Source organism: Solea solea, chromosome 19 (assembly GCF_958295425.1).
Source record: "Solea solea chromosome 19, fSolSol10.1, whole genome shotgun sequence".
Lineage (NCBI taxonomy): Eukaryota > Metazoa > Chordata > Actinopteri > Pleuronectiformes > Soleidae > Solea > Solea solea.
In genome coordinates this window covers 20,658,884-20,686,266 of record NC_081152.1, presented here as the reverse complement: position 1 = coordinate 20,686,266, position 27,383 = coordinate 20,658,884, and the positions used below count along the sequence as shown (strand labels likewise).

Genomic DNA, 27,383 nt, shown 5'->3' with positions numbered 1-27,383 from the left:
ACCCTCCCACACCAAAGTCCACAGAGAAAAACAGTTATTCTTACATCACAGCTCACACGAGCTGTTGATCCACTGCTGCCTCCGTCAGTGAGTTCAAATGTGTTGTTTGGTGAGTTTTGTGTTTGAAATTTCTCTTTCAGGTTTACTCAAGTGACACAAACTGACCACAAGGGGCAGCAGCGGACCAGCAGCTCATGTGTCACCATGTGCTTATAATGCTGATTTTCTCTATGGACTTTGGTGCAAACACTGAAGAGATATAGCTAATATAGCTAACACCAAAGTAAGTGTTAGCTAAAGACTAAGTATTAGCTATATATATTGTTTAATGTTACTTAATTGTTAGCTTAAGACCTACGTGTTGCTAAAGACTAACACTTAACACCTAAGTAAGTGTAAGCTAAAGACTTAAGTGTTAGCTATATTGTTTTAATGTAAAGTTAAATATTGAATTGTCAGCTAAAAACGTCTTTAGCTAACAACACAACCCATATAGTTAACACTTAGGTGTTAGCCATATGTCTTAATTGTTATTTAAAGACTTAAGTGTTTGTTGAAGACTTAAGACATATAGCTAACACTTAAGTGTTAGTTAAAGACAAATGTTTGTTGAAGACTTAAGTGTTAGCTATACGTCTTAAGTGTTGTATATGTCTTTAGTGTTAGTCTTTAGCTAATCTTTAGGTAACTAAAGCCTTACGTATTTAACAAACGCCTAAATCTGATAAAACTAAATGTTGAAATGTGTGGTGATGATTTGTTAATTTAGGCTCAGGCTCAGTGAGAATGAATTGAGTGGACAGACGAGCGTCTTCAGGTCTCTGATGACTCTGATGGTTGTTGTCTTCCTGAAGACCACAGGAAGACAACAACCGGTGAAAACAGAGCTTTTGATAATTGAATCACAGTGAAATTTTCTCCTCCAGTATCAAAGATGGTCGATCTGATAACGAGGTTCCTGACAGGAAGTGGCTTATTCCGCATTCCACAGTGGGAGAAACTGGGGAAAACCCTGGTGGCTTTATTAAAGGGAGACGTTTTCGTAGTGTGTCTGGCATGAACAGGGTCAGAGACACTTGTCCCCACGGAGAGTGGCACAGTCATGAAGAGAAGAACAGTTCCTCACTGCTCGAGATGGGAAGAGAAATGCTCCAGTGTGGTCTACGGTAAGTTGTTTACATTGTTAAACCTTTACATTACATTACATTACATGTCATTTAGCAGACGCTTTTATCCAAAGCGACTTACAATGGAATCAAGTACATTTAGCCAGGGGTGGAATCGAACTTGCGACCATGATGTCTTTCGTACACAAGGTAGGGTCTTAACCACTCCACCCCCCAACTAAACTTCTACTAAACTTCAGTTAAACCCGAGTTTTTAAGTGTTGGCGACATCTAATGGTGAGACTTCAGATTGTCACAAGCGGTCAACGTCTCCACAACTATGGTGGCCTTCACAGACCACAAAGGATGCCAGTCTTCTTTCTTTTTTGTGTCATAAGCTTCTGCTTCAAAATTACAAAACAGGCTTTAGTGTTAGCTAAAGACTTAAGTGTTAGCTATATGTCCTAAGTGTTGGCTAAAGACTTAAGTGTTAGCTATATGGCTTAAGTGTTAGCTAAAGACTTAAGTGTTAGCTATATGTCTTAAGTGTTATGAAAAGTGAAATCTCGTGAGATTAAGTCCTGAATCGCGAGCAAACCTTGGTGGAGGTTAGAGCTCTCTGAGTTCTTAGTTGATATTAACTTCATGATTTTAACGCAAAGAAAACACTTTCTTGTCCCATGTCCCTGTATGTGGATTACATGTTTGCTAAAAAAAAAAGGTAGCAGCTAACACTGCTAGCTAAGTAGTTAACTAGAAGCCATCTCCAGTCTGTACTGTATAGGACACAGGTCCTGTGTTCTCTTCAACGACCGCTGGTATCCAACAGGGTCCATGACTGTAGTTTTGTGTGTACACATCATCACCAGGAGAAAAACTCCTCCACTTACTGTGTGTGTCATGTTGTTCTTTCTGCTTGAGTTGCTTCTGACGTCTCTTTGACTTCACATCAGGCAGTAGAAGATCCAGTGTTCAGTGCAATCTCCTGGACATAACCATTTCAGCCGTTGACAACCCAGTCGTGGTTTGCGGTGTGATTCTGTAATTGAACAAAAATCTAGCTCTTCTTGTTTCCAAAGTGTCTCCTTTTATTTTATTTATTCCTTGTTTGAACGACTGTACAGCGCTTTCCGCTAGGCCGTTTGACGCCGGGTGGAATGGTGCGGATGTCATGTGCTGTATGCCATTCTGTTTCAGGAATGCTTTAAACTCTTGGCTTGTAAAGCAAGTTCCATTATCTGATACTAAGGTCTGGGGCAGGCCATGTATGCTAAAGCACTGTCTGAGCTTTTCAATGGTAACTTGACTTGTTGCTGTACTTGCTGGATACACGTCAATCCATTTGGAGAGTGCATCTACAATGACAAGGAACATTTTCCCTAGAAACGGGCCGGCGTAATCAACATGCAGTCTGCTCCAGGGTGTCTCAGGCCACTACCAGGGGTGGAGCGGTGCTCCTGCTGGAGGATTTCTGCTTTCCTGACATGAATGGCAGGTCTGTACTTCCTTCTCAATGTCAGAGTCCATCACTGGCCACCAAACGTATGAACGTGCTAAGCCCTTCATTCTAGATATACCTGGGTGTGTGTGGTGTAACTGTTTTAAAATGGCTTCCCTACCCCACCATCTCTGACTGTAGGGTTTGTACATTGTATCCATCTTGGCCATCCTTTTAGACACCAGACTAGCACTTGGGAGAGTGTTTTGTCCTTAGCTGACCACTGTCTAACCTGTGATGTTGTTATTGGTGGGTCCTCCATGACCTCCAACATGAGGACCTGGTCTGTGTCATCCTCTTCCCCTGTTTGTGGCAGTGGCAACCTACTCAGTGCGTCTGCATTTGCATGTTCCTTCCCAGGTTTGTATATGATTTTGTACTCATAAGCTCTCAGGAGAAAAACTCAGGAGTGTCGCCCACCTCTGCACTCTCAATGCCGCATCTGTGGCACTGGCTTTTTCTCATGAAAGAGTGATATCAGTTGTTTTTATGGTCAGTGCTAATTGTGAATGTTTGTCCGTAGATGTATTTGTGGAACATGATAAAGTTAAAAATGATAGCTAACCCCTCCTTGTCGAGCTGTGAGTAGCGCTTCTCTGCTGGTGTTAACGTGCGTGACATGAAGCCTAAAGGCTTTTTACTACCGTCTTCCATGACATGTGACAGCACGGCGCCTATTCCGTATGGCGATGCATCACACGACAGCACCAAGTCTTTGTCCGCTGAATAGTGACCTAGGACTTTAGCTGACTTCAGCAACTGTTTTGAGTTCTGAAAAGCTTCTTCCTGCTCGTTGTTCCAGGCCCAAGAAACATCTTTCCCCAGCAGCTTGTGTAACGGGGCTAAACGTGTAGCGAGACTAGGGAGGAACTTGTTATAATAGTTCAACAGACCCAGATATGCTTTTAGCTCAGTCACTGTGTTTGGCAGTGGAGCTTCCTCTATGGCTCTCACCTTGCTCTGTACGGGATGTAAGCCTTCAGCATTAACTTCATGACCTAGGTATTAAACCTCATTTTGCAGAAATGCGCACTTGCTTCTGTGAAGTTGCAGGCCAGCGTCTTTCAGTCGCCTAAGTACCTCATCCAGCGTGCTCAGATGTTCGGCTTCATCTCTCCCAGTCAGGATAATGTCATCTAAGTACACAGCTACTCTTGGGAGGCCTTCCATCGTTCTTTGGAAAATGGCGGGAGCTGATGAAACTCCGAAAGGTAGCCTAGGTGAACAGGCCTCGGTGTGTGTTTATTGTTAGGTATTTCTTTGAGGCATCATCCATTAAAATCTGTTGATTTTAGGCGTGGCTTAAATCTAGCTTGGAGAACTGTTTCCCTCCTGACAGAGTATTGAACAGGTCTTCAACACGAGGAATAGGGTATTGCTCTAGTGAGGACGCACTGTTAACTGTTAGTTTGTAATCTCCGTATATTCTGACCGAACCATTTGGTTTAAGACAGGAACTATGGGTGCGGCCCTCTCAGCTTATTTAACGGGAGCAATAATGTCCTCCTTCAGCAGCCTATCTATCTCCTTTTCTACTTTTGCCCTCATGGCATAAGGAACTGAGCGAAGCTGATAGAATTTAGGATGTGCTTCAGCAGACACTCAAATTGTTGCTTTTAGACCTTTCAACATGCCTTACTCTCCTGCTTGAAAACATCCTCATTTCTCATGAGCACGTCCTGTAGGCTCTGTGCCTCTGATCTCACATTTTTTATTTCTTCCCACTTCAGCTTTAGAGCCTCTAGCCATCCTCTTCCTAACAAGCTAGGTCCGTACCTTCAACCACCACTAGGGGCAATGTCTTCATACTTCATCTCATTCATTATGCCTACGCTACATCCTGTATCAATTTCAAAATGTACTGTCTTCTTATTGACTTCCATAGTCACTTCAAACGGTTTGATTCTCTGAATTGCTGTCTCCGTTTTCATGCAGGCTAATGTGAATGCTTCCTCTTCAGATCTATCGTCATCTGGCCTTTCGCAATCTACATTATGTGATTGATGTGGACGTGGACGCCGCTCTGCGGTTATATCTGTGAATCCTCCGGTCCAATGCTAGCTCCTCGGATTTTTTTCTGTTTGCAACTTCGTCCCAGCGTCAGCCCTCTGAACTTATCCAGGAGTGTCCGTCTTCAAAACGGCACTTATTCCGTCCATCCAGTATCCTCGAAGCCAATATGTGGTAACTTCAGTACGATTGAACCACTCAGAATAATCGTAGTAATATTTATTTATTGCGAACATGACAGCATCAACACAACAGGTTATGACATCCTGTATACGGCGTTCCTCTCTCTCTCTACTCATGATACCAAACTTGTACCTCTTGTGGTGTGGAGTGGTACTGCAGGTAAGTAACATAAATATCAAGATACCACATTGACCTTCTGAGCAGATTAATGGATAATAAAGTAGATTTTACAAGATTTTTCTAAATGTTTTTGTGTTTTTCTTGAGTTAAACAGAGGATTTTAAAGTAGCTAACAGTTGTGAAAACAACTCGCTAACGGTTTCCTGAAGACATTTGGAGAGATAATAAAGTGATTTGTCTCCATTTTGTTTAACTTTTGTAATGTTTTGAGGTGTAAATTTATACAGTATAATTTGTCCCACCCGTGTCCTCGTCACAGCGGTGCGTGCAGCCACATTCACCTCGTGGAGGACGCTAACACTGGGGGCAGAGTACGAGGACACCTGGATGGGGACACACCACGGGAGTCGGCGGGTGGACAACAACGAAAAGCCGGAGCTCAGAGCCGAGGAGGCCAACATTTGTCCCGCAGAGACGGGGGAACCTTCGTGGAGAAGCGTGGACATTAGCACTGGAGACAAAGTTCTGCACCTGGACGGTTTTAACAAGACAGGAGGGAGAGACGGCGTCCGTCAACTGATCTGGAGACACGAGACACTCAACTCTGTGCCATGGCCTCGCAGGTGAGACACACACACACACACACACGGTCAAAATTATAAGAAAAAACGTTATTTATACGATATAAATTCTGTCTTTTTATTTCATAATTTCAGATTTTTATTTCACATTTTGACATTTGACATTCTCATAACTGTTATAATTTATCTCATAATTACTACTTTTTGTTGCATTATCATGACTTTTAATCTTGTATGAACTCATAATTAATGTCTTATTTCATATTATCTCATTAATATGACCTTTTAATCTCATAATTCCTACTTTATATGTAATATGTTTGACATTTATTATTTTATCTTTATTATTTCATCATTCCTAATTTATTATATCTTGTACATTGTGTGACATTTTATCTCATAGTTATGAGTTTAATCTCATAATTTCTGCTTTTTGTCTCATATTTTTGACATTTGATCTCACAGTTATGAGTTGTATGTCATCATTTCAGTAATGTATGTTTTAAATCATAAGAATTCTACATTGTGCCTCATAATCTCAGTGATTTATCTCTTATTGATCCATGAACATAAAACACAGAAAAAACAGGAGCAGATCGACTCCAGCTCTCCATGACCTTTATTTTGAAAGGACTGTTATTGTAACAGCTGCCTGTTTGAACAACAACAATAATTAATGACATTGATATTATGATTATGGCTTCTTGCCAAAAAACTCAAAACTAGTGGCGTTAGCCTTCAATATTATTGCAGTTTATAGAATTTACCACCAGGTGGCGTCAGTAAGTGGGATTTATTCATGTTAAATAACCTAAGTGTTTTCAGTAATGAACATATATTGAAATTAACATCTAAACAAATAAATTAGATTTTTCAGTACAAAAAAACCCCTGTAAATCCATGAAATAAAATAAAAACTTTCTTTAACACTAAATATTCATAAATAAATAAATCATCTTAAACAATAAAATTTGACCTGGAAAATAATAATAAAAAAACATTGGAAAAAAAAATACTTTTCTGTAATTCTTACATTTATTTATTGTAAAGAAGTTGTAAAAGTTGTAGTGACATTTTCATGCTTTTAATAAATTACATTCAATTTAAACATATTTCACTTTTTTTTAACAGTTAACAGTTTTAGACAAAAATAAAAAATAAAAACAAAAGCAAACAAACGGCAGTTTCATCGTGAGCAGAACAAATAACACCTGATGATTCCAGGAACTTTTCCTCTGTCTCTCTGTGTGTGTGTGTGTGTGTGAGAGAGAGAGAGAGAGCGAGAGAGAGAGAGTGCGCGCGCGCTCCAGTCTCTGATTGGCCCGCTGTGGTCACGTGGTCTCCTCCTTTTATTCCCCGGAGCTCTTCCTCCCTCCCTCATCATCATCCTCCCTCCTTTTGCTGAGGATCAAACACAAACGGAGGAGAAACAAACTGCTGCTGGTTTGTTTCTCAGCGGGAGAACCAGAACCAGAACCAGGACCAGGAACCAGGAACCAGGAACCAGGAACCAGGACCAGGACCAGGATTTAAATCTTCAGCTTTATTTTGACTGACAAACATCTCAGCTGGTGTTTGTGATTTTTCTCCAGCTGATGATGATGAGGAGGATGAGGATGAGGAGGAGGCACCAGAATCAGTGAAGAACATCCTCTTCTTTTTGTTTTATTTTGAAAGGCTGAAAGTTCAGGATGAAGATGGTTGAATGTGAAGGCTCCAGAGAAGCTGGTTTCTACTGAAACCTCTTTTTCCTCCACTGAATTGTGGCAGCAGCTGTGGTTTGGATGAAGTGCGCCGCCGCCGCTGCTGCTGCTCCTGGAGGAGAAGGTGGTGGAGGAGGTGATGCTCCTTCTCTGCGCTTCCTCTGACTCCAGTTTGGGTTTCACCTCTTGGGTCTGTGCGTTTACAGAATGGCTCGCTTCGCGGATGATCTTCCCTCCCGCTATGGAGGAGGAGGAAGAGGCGGCGGAGGAGGAGGAGGAGGGGGTGGAGGAGCGGCCGCCGGCGGCAGAGCAGCAGCCCGGGGAGCAGCAGGTGCTCCCGGGGTCGGCGGAGCTCCTGGAGCCCCGGGCGGTCAGAGGATGTACAAGCAGTCGATGGCGCAGCGAGCGCGGACCATGGCGATCTACAACCCGAACCCCGTCAAACAGAACTGCTTCACCGTCAACCGCTCCCTGTTCATCTTCCGCGAGGACAATGTCGTCAGGAAATACGCGAAGAGAATCACAGAGTGGCCATATCCTTACACGGCTTCCGTAGAAGCAGCAGGTGCATGTGTGTTTGACAAGCTCACAACACACAGGGGCGTTGTCAATGAGGGGGGAGGGGCCGCACTGAAAGAGAAGGGGGGGCCCCACAAGTAAACATCATGTTTAGTTTTTATTTTTAAGTGTTTACGTAAAACTGGTCCCGTAGTAAAAAAAAACAACCAAAAAACCCTTCAAAATGTTCAGTTACGACTTTTCTAAAAACTTTTGTACACAAAACTGGTGCCATATTAAAAAAAACAAAAACCATAAAAATGTTCGAATTTATGACAACTTTTTTAAGAGCTCATACAAACAAGGGTGCATTAAGGAGAATTTGCAATTTTTTTACACAAAACTGGTCCCATGGTAAAAAAAACAACAAAAAAACAAACTTCGAATTTATGACAACTTTTCTAAGTGCTCGTACAAACAATAATGAGTTGCGGAGAATCCAGTTTACTTATTTATACACAAAACTGGTCCCAAAGTAAAAAAAAAAACAACCCAAAATTTTACTTAAACTTAAAAATATTCAAAGTTACGACTTTTCTAAGAGTTCGTACAAACAAGAGCGAGTCAAGGAGAATCCGCATTTAAAAAATAACAAAGAAAACTTCAAAATGTTTGACTTAACAGTGACTTTTCTAAGACGAGTGCGTTCATGAGAATTCGCTTTTTATTTTTACGCAAAACTAGTCCCATACTAAAAAAATAAAAATAATGTAAAAATGTTAAATTTAATAATGGCTATTCTAAGAGTTTGACAAGAAGAATTCACAATTTTTTTTACACAAAACTAGAAAAGAAAACGTTTCTAATCAAATGCTTATGAATCGTATGTTAAGACTTTTCTAAGAGTTCGTACAAAAGAGGACGAGTTTAGGAAAATTCGCAACATTTTTCTTTTTATTCATGTGAAACCATTTTTAGTATGTGGCGTTACTGCGCCACACACAGACCTGGCATATATATGTATGTGTATATATATATATATATATATATATATATATATTTATTTATATTTGTATATGTATGTATGTATATATGTTGTTTTTTTGGTTGGTTTTACGGTTGCATGGGCAGCTGCTGCACCTGTCCGCTCCGTTTCTTATCTCCATTCAACACGAGACACACTGATGTTTTTTTTTCCCACTGAAAAGATTTCACATCCGTCTTTTGTGTTTTCCCTCGTTTGTGTTCTATAGACCTCAGAGCGCGTGCGGCACTGTCTCCATGGACAGATCGGCTCTTTTGTCCGACTGTCAGTCGTGCGTGGACACTGTCCTGATTCAACATCACTGTCAATGTGTCCGTGTGCTCAAGCAGAGCTCAATAAAAGAAAAAGAAGAATGTACGTTTAAAAAAGGACAACACCTAGTCCATCAACTCCTCCTCCTATAAATCTGAGTCTCTATAAATGATAAAATAAAATAAAATAAAATAGACACAGTTTTATTTTGAAGGGCTCTGCGCTCTCCGTGGTCCTGAACTCACCCTGTCTCTTTATATACAACATTAAATATATATAACAATACCACTTTAAAATAGAACTGGCCCTAACATTTATTTCTATACACAGTTTATGATTATTAATTACGTTATTAAGATATTATTCATTGTTAATAAGATGTCATAAGACGTTGATTAAAGGGCCACAGAGATGAGTCGCTTGCTAAATAGCGAGCCCACCCTGTGATGTTCAACCATGTCGTTTTACTGACTGGCTAAATCTTTCTGTGTAACCTCAGATCAAATTATATATACGTTATATTATTAACTACGTTATTAACACTTTATTAATCATTAATAAGATGTCTTAACACGTTAAAATTAAAGGGTGACAATGATTGGTTGCTTGCCAAATAGTGAGCACACACTTTTTTAAATGAACAGACGCAATGTAATTGATCATATTTAATTTGGGCTAAAATATTTATTATCTCTTCATTATTGATTAATCTTCTTGATAATTAGTCCGTATCAAAGATTCAATGTTTTTTTGCCATTGACCGGCTATGGAACTCCTGCTGTGTCACCTCAGATCAAATGTGTTTTATTATAGAAAAGTGGTTGGCAAACGTATATACAGCATATATGTGATTCATCTGTGAAAACAAACTGCTCCTTAACGTCTCACACTCCGTTTGAATACATGATCCTGGCGACGATCATCGCCAACTGCATCGTCCTGTCACTGGAGCAGCATCTACCTGCCAGCGACAAGACGCCCATGTCCGAGCGACTGGTGAGTAACCACGCGTTTCCTCTTTAAAAGCTGCCGTCAGTGACATCCTCAACTTAAAAGGGGAGAAAAAAGAATGTTTACTACTTTTTCTCACTGTTAGACAGACTTTTCCAACAGGAAACTAAAGATTTTAAACCGCTACTTCTGCCACACCAAACTCCATAGAGAAAATCAGCGATTTTAGCTGGCAGGGACACAGGAGCGGCTGGTCTACTGCTGCCTCGTGTGGTCAGTTTGTGTCACTGAGGGAAATCTGAACGAAGGATTTCAAATGCCAAAGTGACCAAATAAGACATATTAACTATAGAGTGAGGCAGCAGTGGATCAGCCACTCCTGTGTGCGGTGATGTAAATATCGCTGGTTTTGTCTATGGGGTTTGGTGTGGGGAGAGTGAGCGGTTTAACAAAGTGACTCATTTTCCTCTTAGAGTTTCTTGTGTAACAGTGAGACAAGCCGAGAACATTGGAGACTTAAGCTAATTAGGTTTTTATTACTGTGTATCCTAAACTATGAATCATCCCTTTAAGTTTGTTTTACACTGTTTTTACTTGCACGTCCTGCACTTCTCTTCATGCTGGTGAAAAAAACTAAATATCTTTCTTATCTTGTACTTAAACCACTCACTCTCCCACACCAAATCCCATAGAGAAAATCCGCATTTTTAGCTTGCTTTGACACAGGAGCTGCTGGTCTAACTGCTGCCTCGTGTGGTCACTTTGTGTCACTGAGGTTAATCGGAACAAAGGATTTCAAATGCTGAATTCCCCAAATAAGACATATAAACTTATTCAAGGAGGCAGCAGTTAATCAACAACTCAACAACAACAACTGTGTGAGTGTGATGTCAAATCGCTAATTTTCTCTATGGACTTTGGTGCGGCAGAGTGAGCGGTTTACAAATCAACAGGAAGTTGAGTTTCCTCTTTGACAACAAGATTAAGCTCTAGTTCTCTCTCTGCTCGCGACCTGGAGGTCACATAGCATATTCCGCTCCGTGTGCGAGGGGGAGAAAAAAGAACGAAAGTGAAGAGCACTCAGCGTTTGTGTGTTTGAGGGCGTTTGTAGCTGAAGGGGAGTTTGTCTTTAAATAGTAAGAGTTACAGAGTGTTACAAAGAGCAACAGCTTGACGTGGGAAAAAAAGTCAATTCATTCCTCTGGTGTTACGGCACCTGCTCGTGTTCTGAGTGATGCAGATCAGCCTCGGAGACGTTACTACACACAGGCACACACCGAGGAGAGAAAAGAGGCAGTCAGCACCTGAGGAAGTGATTAGAGTGGTTTCCTCCCTCTCTCTCTCCCTCTCTCCGTCTCTCCCTCTCTTGCTCTGTCTGTCTCACTGTAATACAACAAGGAGCCTTTTAATTAGAACAAGGGATCAGCTTTTATTTATGAAGCTCTGTCAACAGAGTGGGAGGTGCGTTGTAAGTGGAGGCGACGAGAGAAGCTTTTCACTGCGTTTCAGATCCATTACACGTTCTTTAGCAACGTAAGCCTCGGGAATTTCTGCTCTGTGTTTCAGCCTTTTATTTACAAAATTTACATTTTTTCATTAGAAAAAGACGGAAAAGGGTTTGAATATTAAGATTTGAGTCACTTAACAGGCTGAACCAATAACATGTACGACAGCTTAAGTCTACAATATCTTCAAAGAGGAAACTGAGGTTTTTGTTGTTTTTTAAAAAACGCTCATTCTCCCACACCAAACCCCATAGAGAAAATCAGCGATTTTAGCACCGCGGCACACAGGAGCGGCCGAACCTCCTCCTGCCTCCATCGGTGCGTTCAACCGTGTCATTGTGTGATTTCGGTGTATAAAATATCTTCTTCTGATTGACTTAAGTGACTCAAACTTGGCAGATGAGGCAGCCGTAGACCAGCAGCTTCTGTGTCCCTGTGAGCTTAAATCGTGGATTTTCCCTCTGGGGTTTGGTTGCCGGAGAGCGAGCGGTTCACAAACTTCATTTTTTTAGTCAGAAAAGTCAGTCTAATGATGAAATAAAGCAAATATTATATTCTTAAGATATTGTAGACCTAGTATGGCATAGATTTTATGACACGACTCTTGATTTGTCACCTTAATCTACGCCTGTTTGCACCACACAGCTAATCCTTCTCCTGGAGTGCGGCTTCATTTTGCTCCTTGATAATAACGACAATAACGACATCCTACCAGATTATTTTAGCGCCGCAGTCTTTTATATGTGAACTGCTGAACTCCTCTCCTCTGTGTAATCAGTGGACGTTGACTGTAGTCGACCGCTGCTGCAGAAAAGGTCACGTTCCTGACCGGCTCTCCGGCCCTGTCACACTGCTTTTACGTGATTATTTATATGTTGCTTGGGGAGGAGGGGGGGAGGGAGGGGGGAGGGCAGTGTCTGTCAGGCCTGGAAACGGCAGAGAGAGAGAGAGAGAGAGAGAGAGAGAGAGAGAGAGAGAGAGAGGTTATCGTAGACTGCTCCTGCCCCGTGGATCGCTCTGGGCTCTTTCACATATTAATGTAGACGCAGAGAGAGAGAGAGAGCGAGCGTGTCTGATAAGACTCCGCCCCTCACAGCGAGGCCTGTGGTTAACTCCACCACAAATGATCAAACTGTGACAAACTGTTTGACGCTCTCAGGGAATCCATCACGTGTGTGTGTGTGTGTGTTATGTAAAGTGCTCGTTTCTAACACAAACGCACAGCTTTTACATTTGAAAAGTGACACGAGGAGGAGGAGGAGGAGGAGGAGGAGGATGAGGGGAGGAGGAGGGGGAGGAGGGGAGAGGAGGAGAGGACCAGAAACCTCCCCTCTGGTCAGTGGAGGGCAGGGCTGTCGCGACATGACGGAGGGGAAAAGTAAAAGAAACCACTCGTTAATTTAGTCCAGAGACGCCGCCATTTTGTGTGTTTGTGTGAGTGTGTGAGTGTGTGAGTGTGTGTTTGTGTGAGTGTGTGAGTGTGTGAGTGTGTGTTTGTGTGAGTGTGTGAGTGTGTGAGTGTGTGTTTGTGTGAGTGTGTGAGTGTGTGAGTGTGTGTTTGTGTGAGTGTGTGAGTGTGTGTTTGTGTGTTTGTGTGAGTGTGTGAGTGTGTAATCAATCCAAAACAAACATCATTGTGTTTTCCAAGAAGAATGACGTCCTTTTTTTGGTCCGTGAAGGCCACCGTAGTTCCCACATGTTCTTAGATGATCCTGCGTTTCTTACACACGGGAGAACTTTATAGTTTTATAATCAGTTACAGATATTAATATTGTTGTTGTTGTTGTTGTTGTTGTGTGTTTGTGATATCAGTGTGTAATCATTACACCTGTGTGGATCATGTCTACTTTATCTTCACTAATTAATGAATGTTTTCATCAGTCAAAATCAGCGATTTGAGCTCACGGTGACACAGGTGCTGGTCCACTGCTGCCTCGTGTGGTCACTTTGTGTCACTGAGGGATTTCAAACCTCGAAATCACAAAATAAGGCATTTGAACTCACAAATGAGTGAGGCGTCAGTGGATCGATGTTAACTCGATGGTTTTCTCTGTGGGCTTTGGTGCAGGGAGAGTGAGCGCTCTACAAATCACCCGGAACTTGAGTTTCCTGTTTGAAAACACAAGATTAAGTGATGTTTCTTTGCGGTGTGTGTTTTCTTAAGTGGCTAAAATCTTTTTTTTTTAATGAATTTATCGTATGTAAAAAAAAAAGGAAACCAGGCTGGAGTGGACAGTGATGCACTGCAGCTCTTAAGATCATGTTCCCTGTGTGTGAATATTTGTTTTCACTGTATTTACTTGCCTTTCATCCACAGAAGCAGGCTCCACTGCCCTGCACTTGTCAAAGGAGCCATCTTTCTTATCTTTTGACTTTTTACTCCGCTCTCTTTTCCCCCGAACGCTTCATTGAGCGCTGTGTGTTGCCTCGGACAAAAGGCGTCGTCCCCTGTGCTTGTGTCGCTCTGTCATCGTCCCCTGTGCTTGTGTCACTGTGTCATCGTCCCCCTGTGCTTGTGTGTCTCTCTGCTGCAGGACGACACCGAGCCCTACTTTATTGGAATATTCTGTTTCGAGGCCGCCATTAAGATCATCGCCCTGGGCTTCGCGTTCCACAAAGGCTCGTACCTCCGCAACGGCTGGAACGTAATGGACTTTGTGGTCGTCCTCACCGGGTGAGTACTCTCGCCCGCCGGGCCTCAGCTGGAGATGGACGTCCTGAGTGAGAGAGACAGAGAGAGACAGAGGGAGAGAGAGTGGTTTCTTTTGTGTGTGTGTGTGTGTGTGAGAGAGATGGTGTAAAAGTGTGGAAAGACTCTCGGGGAACACATTTAACCTTTCAAAAGTTTGTTGTTTGACTTGTACATCATCAAAATGTTATATACAGGTGACTGCACTCTGTGCCAAGAAGTAGCCAGAGGTGGTAGCCTAAAAAAAAAAGGACAATTTTAGGCACTTAAAGGCACAGTATGTGATTTCTGCCACTAGGGGGTGGGTTAATCAAAAGAATAACAACACATTTGCACATTTCCTACACACTGTACGGTAGAGACGGCGGTAATAAGATGGTGAGGAGAGTAGAATTTGTTGAGTTCAAAGAAGAAAAAAGGATTTTAGCCACTTAAAGGCACAGTACGTAACTCCTGCCACTCTCAAAACTCTCAAAAATTTACTTTTTTATATTAAAAAAGACAAAAAAGTTTATATGTGAAGATTTCTGCCACCAAGTCTATAATATCTCAAGAATATATTTCATCTTGTGACTGATTTACAATTTTAGCCACTTAAAGTCACAGTATGTAAGTCCTGCCACTAGGGGGTGTCTCTCAATCAAAAGAATAACAATAACAATTTTTTTTGTAGGTGCACATTTCCTACACACTTTACGGTAGATACGGAGCAACGATAAAGTCATGAGGAGAGTAAAATTTGTGCTGAGTTCAAATTTCTCCCAAAAAATAGGAACAGTATGTAACTCCTGCCACTCCTGAAAAATTTTCAAATGTGAAGATTTCGGCCAAAAAAAGGAAATCAAAGCGTTTTAGCCACTTAAAGGCACAGTATACAATATATATAATATATAATATAACAGAAACATGTTTAAATGTGAAAAATATCTCAAGAATCATGTTTTGTGTCTTTATAAAAGCCGTTTCAACGATTTTAAACACTGAAGTCACAAAATAACACATTTGAACTCAGTGACTGAGGCAACAGTGCATGAACAGCTCCAGTTTGCCGTGTTGATTTTCTCTATGGGCTTTGGTGTGGGGGGAGCGAGCGGCTAACAGAGAGACACAACGTTCATTGTCCAGGTTTAAAAGAGTAATTTAAAGTGAGATAAAGCAGTAAACACATTCATAAGATATTGTAGATTCAGTAGATAAATTACATTTTAGTTTGTGAGCCTTTTATTTAGTGGCTAAAATCTGTTTTTCCTTGTTAGCCTTGTTAGCCACGTTAGCCACGTTAGCCAGTGAGTCAGCAACATCCACACTGGAACAATCCTAACGTAGGTTTCCTAATAAAAGGTTTGTTTTTGGCACAGTATTGTTGAAAAATATCCTGCGTGTTTGTTTGAGCTCAGTTCAGTGGATGCAGATTATAAACGCTCACTCGCTCACTCGCTCGCTCACTCGCTCACTCGCTCGCTCACTCGCTCACTCGCTCGCTCAGGGATTTTTACGGCCTATTATTCTGCATGAGCTCCAGATTAGATTTGCGCTGTAAATAATGACAACGTCGATAAACAAATCAATGCAACGTCAATATTTGAACCGGAGGACGACAGTGGCCGAGAGAGTGGTGATGAAGAATGGATTCATATCAAATATTAACATGAATATTTGCCTGTTTGACTTAATGTTGTGTATTCAGTAGATAAAATCAGGATATTTACTTGTATTTATATATTTAAATTCTCCTCAAAGCTGGGAAGATAAACAGGTTTTGAGTTTTGGTTACCCGTTGCTGACACAGCTGGATACAAAATGAACCATTATGTTGTGTACGTGTGTGTTTGTGTGTGTGTGTGTGAGTGTCTCTGTTTGGTTGCCAGGCAACAGTAGGTAATGTGACTCATTGTGATCGGGGGTTTTCTGTACGTGTGTGTGTGTGTGTGTTTGCTTTGTGGAATCAGAAGGTGTTCAGACTTAAGACCATGTGGATCCAGATTCAGTTCTGGCTCTGGTTTGCAACAGAATCTGGTCCTGGCAGATTTTTATGTTTTATCATAAGATGTAAAAAATTATTTCATCCTGGTTTGCGATTTTTATCTCACAGTAACACGGATATTCTCTGACTGGAAAATTTAAGTTTGCGTTCTTTCGTAAACCCACTTTCTCTCCCACACCAAACTCCATAGAGAAAATCTGCTGCTCCGCTGCTGCCTCGTGTGGTCACTTTGTGTCACTGAGGTAAATCTGAATGAAGAATTTTAAACGCCAAATTTACTAAATAATATTTGAACTTACTCATGGAGGCAGCAGTGGATCAACAACAAGCTTAAAACGATCATTTTCTCTATGGAGTTTGGTGTGGGAGAGTGAAGCGTCACAAACATCTGAATCCCGCTGGGAAAACAGTGTATAACTTCAATATAGAGCAGCAAAAATATCCCGTAAATGTTGATTTTATTCTATAATTTGACTGGCAGGTTCTCAAATACACTTTAAAAAACCTGAACTATATGTATATATGTATATATATATATAGTATATACATATATATGTATGTATATATGTATATATATATATATATATATATATATATATATATATATATAATATGTATTTTCTGCTCTGTTAAAGCTGAGTATTTGCTCTGCTGGAGCTAACGTCGTGAAGTCTAATGAAAGCATGTAAACATTGGCGCGGCTGGAGGCGGAGTCAGACCTTTAACGATGTCCCGATCAGACGTCGGACGCCCGATAACACGGTAAATGTGACAAACGCTGCCCCGAGGCCTGATCAATAGATCCCTGAGCTGAGAGCGAGAGACATCACCAATCACACGCTGAGCAAGGCAGCGGCGAGACACACACACACACACACACACACCGGCAATCATGACTCAGCATCTGAAAATGAAGATTAACAAACAAATACAAGACTAAAGACATGAGAGGACTCACACACTGGCTCTAATTTCACAGATAAAACCAAAAATAATAATAATTATTAATAATAATCAAATTAAGATAAATAAAGATTCATTCAGCTCCAAAATCTGTATTTATAAAAAGATAGATTTTTATATACAGTATATATAATTATGTATAGATCATGTCAGAGAGTGTGTTTACATTTTATTATATAAAAACATTCAGATTAATAATAATAATAAAGTATCTTTTAAAAATACCTTACTCTAAAATTAAAACTAAATTTTTTTAAATCATGTAAAAAAAAACACATTTTGATTCAAATGTATAATTTTTTTAAATTAAAGGAAGTCAAAATTGAAAAATTTGAATAAAGTCAAAAATAAAGTAATTAAAAGAAGTCTAATATGATTTTTTTTTAAACAAAAAAATTAAAGACTTCAATTAAATAAAAAATGTTTTTCAAAACTTTAAATAATAAAATATAAATAAATTTAAATAAAGAGTAAACATTTCTAATGTAAAAAAAAACGTTAGAATAAAATGTGATTAGAATAAAATCAGGAAAAACTCTGATACAAGTTTGTTTTAAGAAGCAACTTTAAAGATCTGAGCTGAAATCTTCTATCATTTTATTTCTATTTATTTTATTCATTTATTAATGTAAACATTTCTTTCAATGATGATAACAAACCTCTGAGGATCTGGACGTTAAAGCTGATTTATCAGCTTATAAAAATCACCACTTTTCTTACTTTTAAAATCATATTTTTATTATATGATTTTGATAATATGAGTTATCATTATTATTGTTAGTATTATTATTGTAGTTTATGACACTGGGAGCTTGTGTGTGTGTGTGTGTGCACGCGTGTTTGTGCGTGTGTGTAAGCGCTGACACATGAGTGATGTAATCATGTTTATTGGTTGTGGTTAAAGGCCATATAATATATATATATACAGTAGGTTATATATATATGTGTGTGTCAGTTGTGGTTCAGTGGTTTTTCCAGTTAACTTCCTTTGACTCTTGACCTTTAATAGCAACACACACACACACACACACACACACACACACACACACAGCTGTTATTGACCAAAGCCTCATATTTCCCTTTATTGCCTGTGAAATCGCTATGACAACAAGAGCAACAACAGCAACAACAACATCAGCAGCAGATAATCCCACTGTGTGCTGTCTCAAGAACAATAATCCCAGACAGTGTCATCATTAGTGTGGAAACAACGACGTGTGTGTGTGTGTGTGCGTGCGTGCGCGTGTCGGTGCTAGTGTCTCTTCTTCAAAGTTGTGCGTCTCTTTCATGTCTGCTCTCAGGGAACAGAGAGGACACAATAGGACGCTTCAAAAGAACACGGACGGTTTAAAACGCTCACATTTTGAGTCCATGAATAAACGTGTGTCGTGTTTTCTCTTTGAACCTCTGATAAAATGCTGCCGTCCGCGAGTCGGGGTCACACGTCTGCGCCCCCGACCATTTTAGCCACAATTGTACGTCAAATTAACTCGACAGTGTCGTTATCTCACTGTCAGACGCACTTTTCCAACAGGAAACACAAGTTTGTGTCACCTGTGTGAGCCGAAGCCTCTCCTGTACCAAACTCCATAGAGAAAATCATCACTTTACACATCACAGCTCACAGGGAGTCATCGATCCACTGCTGCCTCCATCTGTAAATTCCACTATGTTATTTTGTGATTTCGGGGGTTTGAAAGCCTTTGTTCAGATTTATCAAAGTAACACAAATTCACCGCATGAGGCAGCAGTAGACCAGCAGCTCCTGTGTCCCTGTGAGCTCAGATCAATGATTTTCTCTCTGGGGTTTGGTGTGGCAGAGTGAGCCGATCACAAAATGACACAAACTTCAGTCTCTAGTCAAAAAAGAGGCTGTTTTATGAGAAAATAAAGTGGAAAGAATAGTGTCGACTTAAAATGGTATGGATATGATTTGTTAAATGTCTAAAATACAGATTTAATATAAAGAAACACAAATGATCAATAACTTGAGTGAGAGGAAAAATCTGTCTCGTCTCGTGGTTGTCCCGTACGTCTCAGACATTTTGCACATTAGATGTTCTTCTTCATAAAAGCTGATCATTTTATATTTATTTTACATTTATATTGTTTTAATATTTTAAAGCGGCCATAGCATGGTCCTATCTCACTTCTATGTGACATATGGAGGTGTTCTTACAAACATGAAGTCGTTTTTATGGTCGAAAACGTCCTCGTCGCTACAAACGAGCCGATGTAAACGTCTCATCACTGACGCTCTCGTCAGCCGCGCTGTCTCAGACCAAAACCACACCCACAGAACACGGACTGTCTTGTGATTGGCCAGTTACCTGGAAGTGACGTCATTGGCACGTCAGCTCTCAGCCCCGCAGCTCCCCCTCTGGAAAGGCAGATGCACTGCTAGCAATGATCAAAACATTGAGTAATGTCGTAATCAGAAGACACTGTGACAGTGAAAGACTGCTGGAGCTTGGATAACGTTGTGGTTACCGAGATGATAAACACACATGCAAATGAAACACGAGTGAACACGTGTAGCTTAGCGTGTAGCCGGCTATCGCTGATGCTAAACGACAGAACAAGCACACAAAGACAGTTTTACGGTTTGTAAATATTGTAATATACGTATTGTTGGCACTGCTCCTTCCTTTAGGTGAAGTTTGGTGCTGTGTCCTGCTTTATGTTGCCCGACGTTTGTGTAACAATCCTCCGTGAACTGGTTATAGCATACAGTACATGGAGGTATTTGGGAAATGTAGCAGGGATATTCTCATCAAATATGAAAGATATCCACTCAGCTTTTCTTTTCTCATTGACGGGGAGCCTGTGGAGCGTCTGCTGTTGTTTATCACAACCCAGAACAGAGCAAACGCTCGCTGAACCTTTTCTCCACATGTTCTCAACCGATACGCTCAGCAGCTACAACCAGAGTAATTCTTATTCTTCTACGGTTGAAAGTACGTCACCGGATGGGCCCGGACTGTAGGAGGCGCTGCTGTTTACAGGAGTGGTGAGATTCACCAGTGACGTAATTACACAACGGAAGTGCCGTTCTGCTAGAGCTGTTAGAGCTTCATAGACGAGGTAATGACGCAGATACACACAAAAATGCAGTGTTAATTGGCACTTCCGGGCTATGGCCTCATTTTTACTTACTGAGCTCTGTTTGAGACTGTTGTCGTCGCCCCCTGGTGGCCATTCAGTACATTTTTTACTTTGTCCTCAGTTCAACTGTTCATGGAAATCGATGAACAGTACGATTGATATACTAATAAAACATCATTTGATTGGTGGGCTCTCTCTGGTGCCTCCCAGTGGCTACAGGAAGCAACAGCAGCTTCCTTAGAGCGTCATTCACAAGCCTACGACATTCAGAGGCACGGCGTAGTGTAGTTAGCAGGCTAGCACATGTGTCACTGTTTTGGTTTATGTTTACTGTGAAACAAACCTTTAGCTTGTTTCAGACACGCTGACTAACTCATTAGCGCTAACACCAAACAGCAGGCAAGACTTCCTGCACGATGAATATTTATGAAAACAGAATCACAGACTCTCAGTGATGCTAACAAATCCAGCCAGTGTCTGTCTCTTTATGGCTGCTAAGCTACAGCAGTTTTATGGCTACCATGACGACGTATGGTCTGGCAGGTTCTTGTTCCAGTTAGTCCGTCAAAACAAATGTCTCTTTGAGGGACAATAAAAGTCCTACACCACAGAAATATCTGGCTAATTGCTAATTCTAACTTGTGTATGAGAGTCTCGTTACATTAGCACGTTTCAGACATGATGACTACCTAATTAGCACTAACACCAAACAGTCCTACATGATGAATATTTATAAAAACAGAATCAGTTTTTGTTTCTTTATGTCTGACTGAAATGGCTGCTAGCTAGGTAGCTTTGGATGGCTATCATGACATTCTTGGCCAGTAAGTCGCATTTTTACATCCACAGCGCTACGACTTTAGAGACTTATCTGAGGATAGTTGGCTAGCACCTTTGTGGCAGTCGCTCCGTACTCACATAGCATTTGCGCGTAGCATTAGCAAAGTGTTTTGTATGATGGTTTATGTTTTTCTACTGCCAACTGTGAAACAAATACAACAGCTACACCACAAGAACATCCGGCTAATTGCTAATTGCTAATTCTAACTTGTTTATGAGAGTCTTGGTACATGAGCATGTTTAAGACATGATGAGTAGCTAATTAGTGCTAATGCCAGACTCAGTTTGTATCTGGCTATCATGACGACATTCTGGCAGTTTCTTGGCCACTAAGTCGCATTTTTCCAGTTGTGAGAGAGACTCAGCCTCTGGTTACCGAGTCACGGCTCGTCATGCGGAAGCTTTTAAAGACAAAGAAAAAAAAGGGACTTCATTTGTCTCGGTGGGAAGTTTGGCTCGCGCTCACAGACGCTCACAGGCGCTCACAGACGCTCACATTAATCCCAGATTTGGTTCTGAGCGTCTCGGTCACGCTTTCTTCACGACGCCCCGACCCCCCCCCACACACACACACACACACAGACTCAGTCAGCTGTGGTGCGTGTCGTTTCCTGTGTGCAGGGGAAGTGCAGCAGTGAGTGTGTGTGGCAGACGGAACCGGGTTCCCTCTCCACTCATGACTCAGTCCACGGCTAATTAAAAAACAAAGTGCTGAAAAGTGCTTTTTATAAAAAAGAGACAAAAAGACGGCGACAGATCGTTGAATAGTTCATTTGTTTGTTCTACGGTGACACGTTGTCTCCAAACTAGAAAAGGACGCGTGTAAATAACTGGCTATAAGATGTAATCAGGGCCGGAACAAGACTTTACGGGGCCCTAAGCTGTACTTGACTTATCATTATTATTATTGATATCAATGAAACAGTATAAATTGCATTATTTATAGCTTATTTACAGTTAGTATAGTTTCTTTTCTTTTTTTAACCATTAGAGGGCAGTAAAATCACAAAAGTGGCCTCGTATTAATTTGCACTTTGATATTCAAAGTGAAGCTCTCAGTGGATTTAAACAAGTATACTTTAGTTTAATGACAAAAATAAAACTAAATAACTTTTTTTAACAACATTCAAATATCTAAAGATATGTAGATTTCTTTAATGTGTTAAATATGTAAATATGAAATATATCAAATTTGCAAAAATTACATTTCATAATCAAAATGTCTAGTTTTTAATCTTACGACAGTTGTGGAACGGACTACCAAAACTAAAATTAGTATTAAAAATGTGCATTTTATTGTGTAAGAATCGGGACTCTCTGCGTTTTGTCTTGGAAAACCATGACTTTGACTGACGTATTTCCATTTCTGATGGTTTTTTCCTGCGGTCGTGGTCTGTGGAGCGGTTTGTTATGTTTCAAACATCTTTAATTACCCGCTGTTGGTCGACCTCTGCTCTTTAGCTTCTTACTTCTGTCAGTCTGAGACTTTGCAGCTGCACCACAAACTGGACCACACATGGTCATATATATATATATATATATATATACTGTATACTATATATATGTATATGTATATGTATATATATATATATATATATATATATATATATACTGTATATATGTATATAAAGTCAGTATAATGGACGGATCAGCTGCTCTTGTTTTCCTCTCAGTCATATTTCCACCTGCTAAAAGGGCCATAAAGTGTATTTTTGCGACGTCCCTCCTCCTCCTCCTCCTCCTCTTTCCCCCTCAAACATCTGTGCGGTGGAGCGAGTCGTGGCTCAGTGAGTGTCTCCTCCTCACTGCCTCCTGCCGCCTCCAGCTCCACACTGAGGAGGTGCAGTCACTTCCTCCTCTGCTTTTTTCCCCCCTTCCCTTCTGTCTCATTAGATCGACCGGGAGGACTGTGCTGCCTCCTCCTCCTCCTCCTCGTCTTCACTCCGTCTCGCCTCAGTGGTGAGATGCTCTGTTTACTCTGGCGTGAGCTCTTTCACTGTGGAATAAGTTGACGGAGTCTCACACACACACACACACACAGACACACACACACAGGTGAAGGGCACAGGGAGATAAGAGAGGCTGGTAAACATCAGATTGAACGTTGGAAGAAATCCCGTTTTTTTTGTGTTCAAAATGCTGATCAAACTGATCAAAATGCTGTTCCAGAGTGTTCGTTCCTTGAGTTTTGACCCGTAAATAACTGAAACTGAAGTTTGTAATGCACATATTCACCCGCACCAGACTCCATAGAGAAAATCAACGATTTTAACATCGACTGCTGCCTCCATCAGTCAGTTCAAATGTGTTTTTTTGTGACTTCGGCATTTTAATTTATTTGTTTGGATTTACTTAAGTGACACAAAGTGACCACAGGAGGCAGCAGTAGACCAGCAGTAGACCGGCAGCTCCTGTGTCCCTCTGAGGCTAAAAACGCAGATTTTCTATATGGACTTTGGTGCAAGAGTGTGAGAAGTTTACAAAGTTAAAACAGAATTACTGTCGCAGGTTTACGTTCAGCTGCACCCGAACTGGTCAAAATGCTGTTCCACAGTTTTCTTCCTCAAGTTTTGACCGGTAAACAACAGGAAACAGAAGTTTATATGGTTTTGTAAAGCATTTACTCTCCCACACCAAACCCCATAGAGAAAATCAGTGATTATAACGTCACAGCACACAGGAGTTGTTGAACCACTGCTGCCTCCATCAGTCAGTTCAAATGTGTTTTTTTTGTGACTTCGGCATTTAAAATACTTAGTTCAGATTTACTTAAGTGACACAAAGTGGCCACACGAGGCAGCAGTAGACCAGCAGCTCCTGTGTCCCTGTGAGCTAAAAACACTGATTTTCTCTATGGACATTGGTGTGGGAGAGTGAGCGGTTTACAAACAATAACAATACATATTGTTGATGATGTGACAAATTGGACAAAGTCACTGACCGCAGCTTTAATCTTTTCATTTTATTATCCTTCTTTGTTTTATTTGCTGAAATTTTAAAATCTAACCCTGAGTTGGCTCCATGTTTACGAGCAGAGAGGTTTCAGTCGTCACTGCAGAGTGAACGTTCTCCTGCTCTTCTGTAACACGGTCAATAATAAAAACTAATAACAAGTAAGTCAGTGAAAACACACGCAGCCCAGCTTTGAACAGACGCTGCTTGGTTTTCTGGTCATTTACAGTAAAGTCAATATTGTAGAGTGCAGTTATGTCCGGAGGGAACAGAGAATTAGTGACATCTCTGCTGCTGCTGCTGCTGCTGCACACTGCTTTTCTCTTTATTGGTCAGAGCACAGGCTTCAGGCTAAAGAGCAGGTGAACGCTCGGAGATCGTCACAGATCAATCACAGACCAATCACATTCTACCACTTTATTGTTTTTATTTCCTTCAGTTTAAAGTCTTTTCACAGACATTTACTTCCTGAATGGATCCTACTACTTAAGTGTTAGATGTGATTTAATACAGTTTAAATTGTAACTGGATTATGGTTACAGGCGACATTTTTGGAAACAAAATTAAAAATTAAAAAAAGCCAAAATTCTGAAAAAAAAGTCTGAAAATGTCAGAACTCTGAGAAAAGAACTGCCGCAGTGACATAAACTCACCACACGAGGCAGATGTTTTTGGTCCCGTCGTCGTCGTCTTATGTTTTAAATGGCACTAAAAAAAAAGATGAAGTTTTTTCTTCAACAGTTAAACCCTTGAGCAGAGCTTCATGTGACAAACATCAAAAGCTTTTACAGTGACACATGAAGGAAAAGTGTTATTACACCTCTTATTCCTCTGCTGACCTGCGTCGCCTCGGCTCTAAAGATAGACGACTGGAACTCCCGCGACGCCGTGTGTGTGTGTGTGTGTGTGTGTGTGTGTGTGGTCAAACCTCTGGAGACACTGGAGTGTAAATGGAAAAGAAAGTGTCTCCTCGTCTTCTTCTGTACGAAGACAGAAGCTGCAGGTTTGTCCTTCAGGACTTGCAGTCAAGGTCGTTTGTCTGAGCTGCAGCTTTTATCTTCACTGAGTCACTTTTAAAACAACGCTCGACACAACGTGAACTACAGCGTGAAAACGTGGTTAACGTCGTCGTTGGGAAGTGGGAGATTCTGACATTCACCCACTCACCATCGGTGGGGTCTGTGTGGAGAGGGTTCCCCCAGAATCGGCTTCTCGCCTTCTATCACTGCTCCATAGATAGTGTGTTTGGTACAGTAGCTGCACATCCTCAGAGAGGAAGGCGCTTCACAGGGTCGTCAGGGCAGCAGAGAAAACAATAGGCTGCCCCCTCCCCACACTGGAAGAGATCGACACCTCCAGGTGCCGCAAGAGGGCAATAGACATTTTAAAGGACTATTCACACCCTGGTCATTGTCACTTCCAGCTATTGCCATCAGGCAAGAGATACAGATCAATGAAAACCAGGACAGAGCGTCTAAAGAACAGTTTTTACCCCAAGGCAATCATGGCCCTTAACTCTTCAATGTGAAACAGTCTCTTCTTGGCCCTAAACCCACTGTGCAATATTCTTATCTTATCTTATCTTATCTTATCTTATCTTATCTTATCTTATCTTATCTTATCTTATCTTATCTTAACTAAAGGTTTGTCCAATAAAATGTCAATCTGCTTTTGGTCTACGACATGTTCACAGATTTATGTCACTGTAAGACTGACTTTTCCAACCGGAAACTCAAGTTTATGTCACTCACTCTCTCCTGCACCAAACCCCAGAGAGAAAATGAGTGATTTTTACATCACAGCACACAGGAGTTGTTGATCCACTGCTGCCTCCATCAGTCAGTTGTTAGTCAGTCACACGTGTTACTTTTGTGATTTCAGTATTTGAAATTGTTTGTTTGGATTTACCGAAGTGACACAAAGTGACCACACGAGGCAGCGGTAGAGCAGCAGCTCCTGTGTCCATGTGAACTAAAAACGATGATTTTCTCTATGGAGTTTGGTGCGGCAGAGTGAACGGTTTACAAACGTCTGCTCACCCAAAACTAAACCAGAATGTTGTTGAAAATGAAGGAGAATTTCCCTGTGACATTAGTGTTACCCAATAATTTGAATTAATAATGTACACTGTAAAAAAAAAAATCAAAATTGTACAATAAATAACTTGATTTTTTACAATAATTTTTAAAAACAGTATAGAAAACGTTACATTCTTACATTTCCAACCTTTTAATTTGTCATTTTAAAATCACAAAATATGTTAATAATGTAAAATTAAAATTACATGTAAAATTACAATCATCATCCTTATTTAATATATCGCACAATCTACACATTGTCCCTTTAAGTTTAAATGTTAATGTTGACAGTTTGAATGGTATGTGTCATTTTATGAAAAAGAAATAAATCTCTGTAAGTTTAAGATAAAGACTTAGTTTTATTCACGTATATTTGTTTTTTACAGTGTAGTGAAAAGGTCTTCAGTGTGTGTGTGTGTGTGTGTGTGTGTGTGTGTGTGTGAGAGAGACAGATTACTGGGACATACTTTATCACCATGACAACTGGTGTGGATGTCTTTATTTATTTTCCCTTTTCTCTTTATTTTTTGTTTTTTTAGAAGTTAAAAAACTATATCACTATAATTATAATAAATGTCATTTACTGGTAGAAGAGTTTGAAAAATGTTTTATTTATAAATTTTTATCTGTGATGCGACTGAACGACGTAAACTCGACCGACATCCCGACGTTTGTTGTGACGTACGGAGACAGAATGAAAGATACACTGTACTTAAATGTCTCCATTGGGAAATCTATACATAGATTTGGACTCAATGATCAATCAATCAATAAATCAATCAATTAATCAAACGTAATTTGTATTAGTGGTTTTTATATACGTGAAGTTTAACCCGTGAATCTAAAGCTCAATGAAAACGAAAGCTCATTAAATCCTATAAATAATAATACTAGTAAATGATCAGAATAATCAGAAAAGGATAAATGAATAAATCAATAAATTGCCCTAAAGTTAAACAACATTTAAGGTTAATATTATATATATCTGCGACGTTACGATTGCAAAATATGGGAAGAAATTATATACACACATATTTTTATGTATATATATATATATATATATATATATGTATACTGTACATATATACTGTATGTATGTGCACAGAGTACATAGAACATGTGATGCAGCTGGTTTTGTCCTAGGATCAGTTCAGTGTATTTAATTGTAAACAGGTCAACAGTGTGTGTGTGTGTGTGTGTGTGTGTGTGTGTGTGTTGTTATCGTTCATCAGTGCCGTCACTCGCTCGTTGTCGTTATCTCTACAATCATCTGTGTAAGTGTCGCCGTGGTTACGGTCGTCCCTCAGGTCGTTTCAGATT

General features: G+C 40.5%; 1 protein-coding gene across 11 annotated transcripts in view; it reads left to right on the top strand.

Moving 5' to 3' along the window:
- Positions 1 to 1,046: 1,046 nt before the first annotated feature.
- cacna1bb (calcium channel, voltage-dependent, N type, alpha 1B subunit, b) overlaps positions 1,047 to 27,383 on the top strand; it is a 114,051-nt gene continuing 87,714 nt past the window's right edge. For 6 of the 11 annotated variants that reach the window (XM_058617622.1, XM_058617619.1, XM_058617615.1 and 3 more), the window contains exons 1-5: positions 1,047 to 1,166; positions 5,237 to 5,540; positions 7,408 to 7,734; positions 9,887 to 9,992; positions 13,987 to 14,126. In XM_058617622.1, coding sequence (XP_058473605.1) covers positions 1,103 to 1,166; positions 5,237 to 5,540; positions 7,408 to 7,734; positions 9,887 to 9,992; positions 13,987 to 14,126 — 941 coding nt within the window. In that variant the 5' untranslated portion in view covers positions 1,047 to 1,102. The remainder of the gene's footprint in view (positions 1,167 to 5,236; positions 5,541 to 7,407; positions 7,735 to 9,886; positions 9,993 to 13,986; positions 14,127 to 27,383) is intronic. The other 5 variants (XM_058617623.1, XM_058617621.1, XM_058617618.1 and 2 more) reach the window with 1 other exon arrangement.